Source organism: Nicotiana attenuata, unplaced genomic scaffold (assembly GCF_001879085.1).
Source record: "Nicotiana attenuata strain UT unplaced genomic scaffold, NIATTr2, whole genome shotgun sequence".
Taxonomy (NCBI): Eukaryota; Viridiplantae; Streptophyta; class Magnoliopsida; order Solanales; family Solanaceae; genus Nicotiana; species Nicotiana attenuata.
The window spans coordinates 141,964-154,177 of NW_017671953.1; the positions used below are offsets into that span (position 1 = coordinate 141,964).

The 12,214-nt window shown below is 42.5% G+C and overlaps 1 protein-coding gene across 1 annotated transcript; it reads left to right on the forward strand.

Annotated features, from left to right (window-relative positions):
• The first annotated feature begins 741 nt into the window (after positions 1-741).
• On the forward strand, positions 742-1,203 carry LOC109211028. Its single transcript, XM_019374521.1, has one exon. It carries the CDS (start codon positions 742-744, stop codon positions 1,201-1,203), a length of 462 nt encoding a protein of 153 aa, XP_019230066.1.
• Positions 1,204-12,214: the final 11,011 nt, after the last annotated feature.

Below are 12,214 nucleotides of genomic sequence, written 5' to 3' on the forward strand. Positions count from 1 at the left end.
CATGGTACGTGGAATATGTAAACTATCTTATGAGTGGAGTTCTTCCTCCTGAAATCCAACCTGAGGTCAGGAAGAGATTTTTGCATGATGCAAACTTTTACTACTGGGATGAGCCATTCTTGTACAGACAATATACTGACCAAATGATGAGGAGATGCATCCGGAAAAAGAGGTGGAACTAGTGTTGTATAACTGCCATGCCTAGCCTTATAGGGTCTATCATGGAAGCGATAGGACGGTTGCAAAGGTGTTGTAGTCGGGGTTCTATTGCCCAACGTTGTTCAAGGATGCCCATGCATTTGTTAAGAAGTGTGACCAGCGTCAGAGAACAGAAACATTATTGAGGAGGCATGAGATGCCTTTGAACAATATCTTAGAGGTGGAGATTTTTATGTATGGGGCATAGACTCCATGGGACCATTTCCATTATAGAGGAAACAAGTACATTTTGCTAGCGGTGGAATACGTGTCCAAATGGGTGGAAGTTGTTGCAGTGCCAACCAATGATGCCAAGGTGGTGGCCACTTTTGTGAAAAAGAACATATTCTCCAGGTTTGGGACTCCATGTGCTTTGATCAGTGATGAAGGAACACATTTCTGCAATCGGTTGTTGAATAACCTTCTAGCCAAATATGAGGTCCGCCATAGAGTTGAACTACATATCATCTGCAAATAAGTGGATAAGATGAAGTGTCCAACAGAGAAATAAAGCAGATACTAGAGAAAACAGTAAGTGTGAACATGAAAGATTGGGTTGCAAAGTTAGATGATGCCTTGTGGGCATATATGACTGCATACAAAACACCAATTAGGGCATCTCCATACAAGCTTGTATATGGGAAGTCATGTCACTTGCCGGTTAAACTTGAACATAAGGCGTATTGGGCGGTCAAAAAGTTGAATATGGACTTGGAAGCTACAGGCGAGAAGAGGCTCTTGCAGCTGAATGAGTTCGATGAGTTTAGGTTGCACTCCTACGAAAATGCTAAGCTGTATAAGGAGGAAACCAAAAGATGGCATGACAGGCGTATCAAGCCTCGTCACATTAAACTAGGACAAATGGAAATATTGTTCAGTTTCAAACTCAAGCTATTTCCTGGAAAGGTAAAATCGAGGTGGTCAGGTCAATTTAAGGCGGTTAGAGTCACCCCATACGGTGCAATCGAGTTGCGTGCTTTAAATGGTGAAGATAATTTTTGGTGAATGGGCAAAGAGTCAAGCACTATTAGGGAGGCGTCGTTGATCGCCAGAAGTCCAAAGTACTACTTGCCGATAGTAAGCGAGGCCATGCGTCGTGCCGTGACGTTAAATCAGGTGCTTGTTGGGAGGCAACCCAATCTTTATTGCTTTTGTAGATTAGTTTTCTCCTTTTATTTTTTTTTTAAGCAATCCACTAGGCAGGTGCCTAGGGCTAATTTTATTAATAACTGAAAAGGAACAAAAAAAAAAGGAACCACATAGGACGAGTACAAATAAGGGGGACAATAGCACTAGTAGCATTGCCTCTATGCCTTGGCCATATAATCACTCCTCTGCGCCTCACAATGCCCATATGGTAGCCTCATGTAGAGGAATCATGGTGTAGCTGCCGGCAAAGTCTCACGAGGGCATATAATCTCATGGCCACTTGGATATCATTCCAAAGGCATAGGACCAGTGCAACACAGACTAGGCTAAACCTTACCTTACTAATCCTATTGAGGCAAATAAAAAAAAGCCTCACCTACTAGCATGCATGTAAAAAGAAGGAACTAGCTAAAACTAAGTATTCTATGATCATCACAGAGTTTATAACATACTCTGTGATGATATTACATAGAACTATACTAATGTGATGATAGAATAAAAAGATGAAGAAACAACCATGTTGCTCTCTTTTCTCTAATCTTGTAAAATCTTCAATTTGTAGATGCTTGTCTTCATCCACAACTCTTTTCAAAATGTCTTCAAAATTCATGCTTTTTTCTTCGAACGATTGGACTTTGTAGATGTAGTTTGGATAATCTGCTTGTGTTTGGCAACTCTCATTGGGAGTCGCCTTACATTTGCATCTTCATTCACTCTGTCGTCCCAACTTTTTTCTCTTGTATGTGACTTCTTTCTTTTGCCGCTATGCATAGGTGATAGATCACCTTTTCTTGCTGCCACTGCCCGGCTTTGACTTAGAATTTCATCTTCCTCCCCCTCTGCAAATAAATCTCTGCTCGCAAGCACTAGATTTGGAAAATCTTGATCAAGACCTTGTGTCACCAAGGTGTTTCCGTCCTTAGTATTTGCCAATATTTCCTTTTGTTGTTGTTGAGCTGTGACTTGCAATTTTTTTCTGCCTCTACTTTCACGACTAGTGCTGCCAGCAAAAGTATTTAAAGATTTTACAGGATTAGCACTTACCATTGCATCCAAGAGTTTCCTTTCTTCTTCTGAGATATCAGTCAGTGTTGTCACAATTTGCTGTTGTCCAGTTCTTACCGTTACTGCTGCCTTTCGATCACCAGTAGAAGTACTAGCTGATTTTCTTGGATTCAGTTGTTGCTGCTGCACGTCAGGACCACCTAGTGTAGCTTGCTTGGAAGATGTTACTGCTTGGACCAAGCATCCAGCTGCTGCATTTTGATTACCAACAATTGGAGAATTTCTGGGAATGAAGGCAGGTGCATGGAGATTCAATTTACTCTTGGGACTTGATGATGTTGCCCCACGAAATTTTGGCTTTACTGGAGGATCAATATTCTCACTTGCACTCTCCTGATCAACCTCCTATCCACCTTCTTCAGATGAATATCCTGCAAATCCATCCCCCCAGTCCTCTTCATCATCTTCCTCGCGTTGATCTTGCCACAGCTTGGATTTAATAGCCATCAACCTCAAATTTGCCTGTATTACCTCATTATTATTTCCTGTTGACAACAAAAGCTGCCCAGCTTCCCCTTCAAACACCCCAAACGAATCCACTGATTGAGAAGGGACATCAAACACGGAGGTGTTCAAGGTGACTAAAGGTTGTTTAACCATGTTAGAGTAGACTAGAGTTTTTATTTTTCTTTGTAGCCACAGATATCGGCGGAAGCAGTGGTGTAGAATGTGTATAATGGATGTACAAAATGCTCGGGAGGATCGGGGATTCATTAAAAAAAACCAAAAACCAGCGTGCAGGCCAGCGCGGCGCACTGCTTGGCGCCCAAAAAATAGATCAATTTCCCCCAGCCAACACTGCATTAGCGCGACGCGCTAGGACTTGGGGTCCAAGTAAATTTTTTTTTTTTGATTTTTACTTTTAAATTAACCCATTGACCCTTTGACCCCGACCCAGATGCCCTTTTCACCCTTATAATAACCCATACCAATTCACCTATCGGAGGATGAGAACACCAACAAGGGATTAGATGATGAGAATGATGTAGATGTTGAAGTCACGGGGCCAATGGCTTTGGTACCCCTTGGGCAGATGATAATGAGCCTGAAGCTTTGGTTAGTGGACGTTCTAAAGATGAAGGTTCAGAGTATGGCCCGGATGGGTTCGAGTAGCAGGGAGTTTTTTTCCCCACCTTACTTTTGTTTTGGTTTCCTATATGTATCGAGGACTATGCATCACATAAGTGTGGGGTGGGGGATCTACTTTCTGAGTGTAATTGTATAAAAACTTTTTCTCATTATTATATCTTATTATATATATAATCCGTAGTTAGAAGTGGTCTAGTTTAGAGTTGTAGACTGTTATTGAGAAAAACAAAAAATATAGAAAAATCAGAAAAAGCTCGGGCTTTTCCCGACGATGGATCTCTCTAACAACTTTCTTGAGGGATTAAGGTCCTATTAAAAGCACCAAAAATATTTTTGTTTGTTTTATTAGGATAGTTAGGTAGTAATTCCTGTTGAGGCTCGCCAGTGTCTGGGAGACTCGCAACGCAGAAAGTGGAACAGTAGGCATGGACACGACTTCAAAGCCGAGGTAGAACCTATGACAGGGACTGCAGTGGGCATTGAAGATGATGGGGGAGGCATGGCTGCGGCACTAGAGGAAGGCTCAGCCAAAGAGGATGGAACGTCAGCTACCTCCGCTACTACCCTTTGCCTCGAAACTCAGGGTGCTCCTCTGGATGGGCACCCCTGATGTGATCCATGGTGGTGGTGGTCTAGGTGCAGCTAGCATCTCTGTAAACCAAGGACGAGCTGCATCCCTAAGTGCACACTTCTCTAAGTACTCTGTGGGCTCGACATCATCAAAACCCAAATATGTGTTCAACGTGTGCTAATCAAATTGCACCTTGAGGTTTCTTACTTTTGTTACCTTTGTCCCCTTCTTGGTGTGCGCCACATTTGCGTAGAATTACCGGACAAGGTACTACTTAGCATCCACCACGCTCTGGGTAAACCACATCCACCCTTTGCGTTCTCTAAACTATCTCAAAACTGCAGGGTTATACCTCTCCAGGTCATTCAACTGAAATCGTCACTTCAGAGTGAGTGAAATCACTGGCCACCAAGTGCGAAGCTGGTGAAGGCAGCCAAACTCACAAACTAGTCTTCCTAGAACTGTTTCTTCTTCGACCTTTCAAGGTCGGCAGCTGTAGCATCTCCCCCTCTACCATCATCGGGGATGTCATCAACAGTAGTATCTGGTGCCTCAAGGACAGGTGTAGAGGATGGCTCAGAAGCCTGACAAGAACTTTTCGAACCCTCAGAAGTGCTCTGAGATGTGGACGACTCATCCCTGAGTTGATATCTTCCTGGCGGCTTTGACTAGACAGCCGGTTTCTCTTGAACTAAGTTGCCCTCTGATGCTTCCCTAGACGGGACATAAGAGCTTGACTCGGAGGGCTCTGCACCTCTCCCTCGGTGGGCTGTAACCTTATTTGTGATTATCTTTTGTAGGGAGAGGGGTAAAGCAATCTTGCCTCGACTCCTGGAAGGTTCACCCCTCCCTTTGGAAGTGTCGTCTCTGCCTCTAGATTGAACCATGTTCTGTACCAAGCAAAGGCAGTTGTTAGTTGCAATTCAATTTCAAACAGACAAGAGCACACCATTAAACACAGTGAAGAACACAGGTGAGACATGCTTGCAGGTTAAAGATCTGGGGTCTACACATTTATTCCTGCAGCCGCAGATTGGGCCTTGCGGACCGCACAATTTTCCCTTGCAGCCGCAAATGTGGATTGTGGTGCACATTTTCTATTGCGGCCGCACATTAAAGTACACACAAGCATACTCTCTGAAGATGGTGAAATAGCTATTTTGCAGCCGCAATGGAAATTCTGCGATCCGCACAATTTTCTTGCAGCCGCACATGGGAGTATCAAATTAACAACTCTTTGATAACAGAAAAGAGTTGTTCTGCCGCCGCAATGGGATTTCTGTAGTCCGCACAATTTTATTGCGGTCGCAGAACCCTTCCTTACTAAGTACCCTAGATTCAACTTCTGCGGACCGCACAATTTCTTATGCGGCCGTAGATTTCAAAACAATCACAAACAAAGTTCTAGGGCTTGTAATTTTTGCACAAATTTTGACATGGTAACGGCGTATAAGCATAAAAGCCAATTTACCATTCCCCATAGAGCATGAACCAGTTGACCCACTACAGTTTTAACCCCACATGGTTGTATAATTGAATTCTACTGACAAATGGCCTAAAACTAACTAAAAAGCTGTAAATTAAACTAAAAATTGAAAAATTCTAACAAGTAATTGAGGCATACTAGATATGAAGTAGAGCAAGAAATGAGTGATCACAGTTGTTGAGTGTGTGGGTAGATGATTTAGCAGAAGATTTCAGTTTTAGAGTTGTGAATCCTCAGAGATGGAAAAGTGTAACAGTAGCCTCAAGCCTCTTATTTATACTTATCGACTTTTCTAAGAGAAAAAGGAACGAGTGCGGCCGTAGAATTCCAATTGCGGACCGCACTTTGTTACCTGTTGAGCTTAAACTAATATTTTGTCTGCGGTCCGCAAAAATTTGTGTGTGACCGCAGATCACTATTGCAGACCGTAGATTTTATATTGCGGCCGCAGATCGAGCATTTCTCTGACAAACCAACTTCAGAGAGTTGTCATTTTTCCTTTTCCATTTGTGCGGTCCGCAAGTCATTTGTGTGGCTGCAGAGCACTTTTGCTGTAGCAACTAAAATAGTGCGGTCCGCAACTCTGTCAACACTTAACCAAATTTCTGTCCACAATTCCTGTACAGCATACTTGATAAGTGGGGATCTTGACTACTTATTAGCGCCTTTTTGCTTTCGTTTTAGTCCAAAAGTGTTTAATTGTAATCCCGGAAACTGATAAAATATGCTTAATTGCAGGAATATTGGGAAGTGAGTCACAAAGATGAAATCCAACTCAAAAAGGAGTGATCTGAACTCAAGGACAAAAACCAGGCACAAAGGCCCAAGTGCGGACCGCAGAATTCCATCTGCAGTCGCAGAATGCAAAGGGAATCCATCAGAGCTTTAGTGTAAAGTGCGAACCGCACAATTATTGTGCGGCTGCAGAAGCTACCCAAGAGCAAGTTCAGAGAGTTAACGGTAATGGAAATGCGGACCACAAAATTATTGTGCGGCCATAAAAGTTAGCCACACGGCCGCACTCAGAATTGTGCGGTCCACAGAAGGGCCCTACGCGGCTATACTCGGATTTGTGCGGACCACAGCTAGAGACATGCGGCCACAATCCAGAATTGTGCATCCGCAGATCCAGCTCCTGCAAAACTAAAGAAGAAGTGCGGACGGCACATGGAATTGTTTGGTCGCAGAACCTCCGAAAGGGCATTTTTGTCCGAAATTTCCAGCTTTGTATAAATAGATTAGTTTCACGAAATTAGGTCAAGTTTTGAATATTGGAACTCCTGTAGCCATTTTTCCTTACTACTTTAGGATACTTTAGCTTACTTTGGTGATTTAACATTGGATTTTTGTCTTTTAATCTTTCAATATGAGTTTTATCATCTTTTCTTCCTTGTTTTCTTCTATACCCATTATGAGTAGATAGATTTTTAACTAGGATTGTGGCTCAACCCTAGTGTGTAAACCTAATGGGTGTTTAATTTATGGCTTGTTTATGGTTGGGTGTTTATTATTTAGCCTTGTTCTTGCTTTTTATTATAGAATTAATGGTTGCAAACATTAGTTCATGCCTATTTGAATTGGTCTCTACTTGAGAAAGAGAGACTTAGTCTAGGAAAACTTGGCTAACAAGAATTTGGGATGAATATAGTCCCAATTAAAGGGTTGAACCTAGAGATAGTTCAATACCTCTCGATAAGAGAGTGATTTTTCCCAATTTGGCTTTCTCAAGTCCAAATGGGTATTGAACAAAACAGTTGATAAAATGCTCAAGTCGGGTTTTACTATCTCTAGGTTCAACCCTTTAATTGGGACTATATTCATCCCAAATTCTTGTTAGCTAAGTTTTCCTAGACTAAGTCTCTCTTTCTCAAGTAGAGACCAAGTCAAATAGGCATGAACTAATGTTTGCAACCATTAATTCTATAATAAAAAGCTAGAACAATGCTAAATGATAAACACCCAACCATAAATAAGCCATAAACTAAACACCCATTAGGTTTACATACTAGGGTTGGGTCACAACCCTTGTTAAAATCTAGCTACTCATAATGGGCATAGAAGAAAACAAGGAAGAAAAATGATAAAACTCATATTGAAAGATTAAAAGACAAAAATCCAATGTTATATCACCAAAGTAAGCTAAAGTTGCCTAAAGCAGTAAGGAAAAATAGCTACAGGAGTTCCAATATTCAAAACATGACCTAATTTTGTGAAACTAATCTATTTATACAAAGCTGAAAATTTCGGACAAAAATGCCCTTTCGGAGGTTCTACGGCCGCACAATTCCATGTGCGATCCGTACTTCTTCTTCAGTCTTGCAGGATCTGGATCTGCAGCCGCACAATTCCGGATTGCGACTGCATGTCTCTTGTTCTGCGGTCTGCACAAATCTGAGTGCAGCCGCGTAGGGCCCTTCTGCGGACCGCCTATTCTTAGTGCGGCCGCGTGGCTGACTTCTGCGGCCGCACAATAATTATGCGGCCCGCATTTCCATTAAGCTTAAAATGTTAACTCTCTGAACTTCTGCTCGTGGGTAGCTTATGCGGCCGCACAATAATTGTGCGGTCCGCACTTTGCACTAAAGCTCTGATGGATTTCCTTTGCATTATGCGATTGCAGATGGAATTCAGTGGTCCGCACTTGGGCCTTTGTGCCTGATTTTTATCCTTGAGTTCAGATCACTCCTTTTTGAGTTGGATTTCATCTTTGTGGCTCATTTCCCAATACTCCTGCAATTAAGCATATTTCATCAATTTCGGGATTACAATTAAACACTTTTGGACTAAAACGAAAGCAAAAATGCGCTAATAAGTAGTCAAAATCTCCACTTATCAACTCCCCCAAACTTTTTCTTGTCCTCAAGCAATTAAAGTAATTCCCACCTCCACAAATTAAGAGCTATTCCAGCTAATCTAAGGTGTATCAAACACACGTCAATTGGGATCAACAATTACCCACAACACTTATGAATTATCAACAAGGAAATGATTTGAAGTTTTAAGCAACAATAGTTCTAATGTGATACTTGAGCATCAAGAGTTGACTTTATTCATCAAGGAAACTCGCTCTTTCATGTAGGTCATTATGGATCCCAAACTCCTCCTCCTCTACTCTCCGTTAGCATATCTCACTTAAGAATGTAGCACTCAATTCAAGGAGTTTTGAAAAGTTCGCTCATCTATCTCAAAATAATGTCACAAGTACGGCTCTAAGTACCATATGCTTGCCCCTCATATAAATCACCACTAATGCAAGTTCACTCGGCTTGAAATCACGTAGGGCTTTTTCGGAATGTAATGAAGGCTTTTGGACTAAGGTAGGAAATGTTGGAATAGAATGGGTTGATCTTTCCTTATGCACTCTATTTTCTCTCTTTGGCTCATGTTTTGCCGAATCTTTGAGTCATTTTCTTTTTCCTTAGGGGAGTTAGAGAGGCTTAACATCACTCTTTCTTGGTCATGTCATTCGTTTTCTCCTTCTTTGTTTTCTCCATGCTTTGCATCGTTGCTTTTTTTTTAATCCCTTCAACTCTTCAACTTATTCACTTTCTTTTTTGCATTTTTCTTTTGTTCTTTCTTTTTTTTCTTTGCCTTTCCTTTTCTTCATTTCTTTTCTCTTTTGTGCCTTGATACAACTTTCAAACTCCTCGTCTCTCCCCCAGATTTATGTTTTAGCCAATTGTTCCTCAAGAGTGTTAAGGAAAGCTCGGGTGCCAAGAGAGGGTCACAACAAAATGGGTAAAGGCTTGTAACGTGGTTATCAAATGAAAAAGGTTTTAGGCTCAAATGGGTTGACTAGGGATAGCAACATTGGTGGGACATGAAAAATTTCACGCGGGTCAAGCAGAGCCTACAATCACTTCTCAAGCCAAGCAAAACTTAGAATTTCGCCTAGAAACACATTCGGGGCAACTTCTAGACCATTCGCACAGGTACTTGGACTTGCAACAAAACATCCCACCTCTCACACAGCTAGATTGTTAAAGAGAATAGAGTCGAGGGCCCACAACAACCATATTCAAGATTGAAAATCACTAATGGTTCAACTAAACCACTCGATGATTGCTTAAGACAACACAAAGGTCAAAAGGTCACTAACTAATCTTTCCAAGAACTTGTTTTTAATCATAAGCCCGTAGTTAAGTGTGTTGGTACCAAGTGAAGCATGCTTGCCTCTTCTAGTTTTACTCAATTAGACCCTCTTATTCATTATTACTACTATTCTTACTTAAACATAAAAAATGGACTCAATCCCTTAAGAAGGTTATCACGCCATCCATCGTTGGGAAGAGTCACCCAGTTCAAACAAAAGCCACCTTTGGAAAGAACCGTGGCATTAAGAAAACCAAAGGCTTATTGATTACTTAAACATGAAAAGAAGCTACTAAATTAAAAAGAAGCTATTAAAGTAAATAAGAAGCTATTAGACTAAACATTGACTACTAAGATACAAAATAAAGAATCTATAAAGTAAACTACAGAAAGCATAAATGAATATACAAAATGAGAGAGGAAGAAATAGAATATATACATCAATAGAGAGAGAGAAGAATATGTACATAAATAAAAAGAAAAAGAAAATGTTATCAAGTTATTATAGGCCAAATGTCAAATGTCATCAAATCAAATAAACTCTACCCCCCCCCCCCCTCCCCAAATAAGAATAAGCATTGTCCCCAATGCTTAACAAAATAAAAATCAAGGAAGGGAAAGAGTAGAGAAGACTCCCTATGTGGTCTCAATGTCCATAGCAGCATCACCACCCTCACGCTCCTCCAACTGTATCCCATCATCCTCTGCTCGGGGAGTAGCTGGGTTGGTGAACATTTATAGCACCGCCTCAGCAGTGTGGGCAGAAAGGTCTAGCTCTTCAGACTGGCCAGCTGGTGTCTCTGGTGCTGATGGTGCTCCTGGGTCTGCTAGTGTTGCTGGAGTTGTATCCATCAACAAGTCAAATGGAAGATCCCAAGCTGCTGCTATCTTGGTCACCTCCCGTCTCGACTTGTCAAATGACTTCTTCGAAACCTGGGATTTCCTCATCTTTTTCACCTGCTTCCCAAGCTCCTCAATTGTTGTTCCATGTGCTACTAGGGTGTCCATAATAGTCTTCTGGTTATCCAGAATCTTCTTCAATGTTTCCTCCACTGTGGGAGAAATTTGGGGTGCTGGGGTAGAAGATTGTGCTGCAACAGCACTGGATAGGTCAGACATCTTTACAGTAGCTGTCTGCATCCTGTTGTTGAGACTCGCCAGTGTTTGGGAGACTCGCAGTGCCGAAAGTGGATAAGTAGAAGATGAAGGCACTGATACTGATGGCCCTGAAAATGGAGGCGGAGGTATGGCATCTGTGCTGCTAGAAGGCCCGGTTGCTGTGGAAGGTATGACTGCTCAAGTTGTAACTACCACCGAAGGCTCATCAGACTGGCTCACCATAGTAGTTGGCTGACCCTTGTTCTTCGGGTTCCTCGGGTCCTTCAAAGAGTACCATGTGAAGGGCTGCTTCGCTCGAACCATTATGTCAAATGACTTTGACTCCACCCTCGCATCCGTGAGATACTCTGTGATAGTGTTTGGATATGGGCAGGAGCTCTCACCCTGCCTACCAACCAGAGACATATTGGCCGACATGATGGCACCCACATTGATTGGGTACCAGGTCATGATGGAGGCAACTAAGACTGCCCGTGGGAGTGAGAGATTGTTTCATTCCGACTTGGACCTATTCTGCTGCACATAAATGTTTGACAACCCTTAGCTTCAAAGTTGAGGGTGTTTCGCCGAATGGGAACCCCTACTGTGATCCATGGTGGTGGTGGCCCTGGAGCTGCCAATATCTCTACTAGCCATAGGCGAGCTGCATCACCCAAATGCAAACTTCTCCAAGTATTGTACCGGCACCACATTCTCGAGCCCCAAATAAGTGTTCAGTGAGGTTTGATCAAATCTGACTTTCAGGTTCCTCACTTTAGTTACCTTAATCCCTTTCTTGATGTGCGCCACATTGGCGTATAATTCCCGGACTAGGTGCTCCTTGGCATCCACCACGCTTTGAGTGAACTATGTCCACCCTTTTTTTCTCCCGAAACTGTCTTGCCACATTCGGGTTGTATCTATATAAGTCCTTCAAAACAAATAGACGCTCAAGTGTGAGCGATCTCTGAGGCCGCCATTCTCGGAACTTGTTGAAGGTAGTCAGGATCACGAATCTGTCTTCCTAGGCTTCTTTCTTTTTCGACCTCTCAAGGTTGGCAACTCGGGTATCTCCCCCTCGACCATCATCTGAACATCATCATCATCATCAATAGTAACTGGTGCGGTGGGGCATGTGTAGATGAGGGCTCTGAACCCTGTTTGTCATCATCCGAACCCTCAGAAGTGCTAGCTGAGGTGGAAGTCTCATCTCTGAGTTGGAGTCTCCCCGGGAACTGCCTTGGCTGTGACTGTGCATCGGGTTGTTCTTGCAATGAATTGCCTTCTGGTGCGTCCCTAGACGGGACATATGAGCTGGACTCAGCAGGCTCCGGGGCTCTCCCAACTGTTGCTTTCTTTGTTATTGCTCTTTGCACTACGAGTGGCATGTTACTCTTGCCTTAGCCTCGGGAGGGTTTACCTCTCCCTTTAGATGTATCACCTCTTCCACGAGATCTAACCATTGT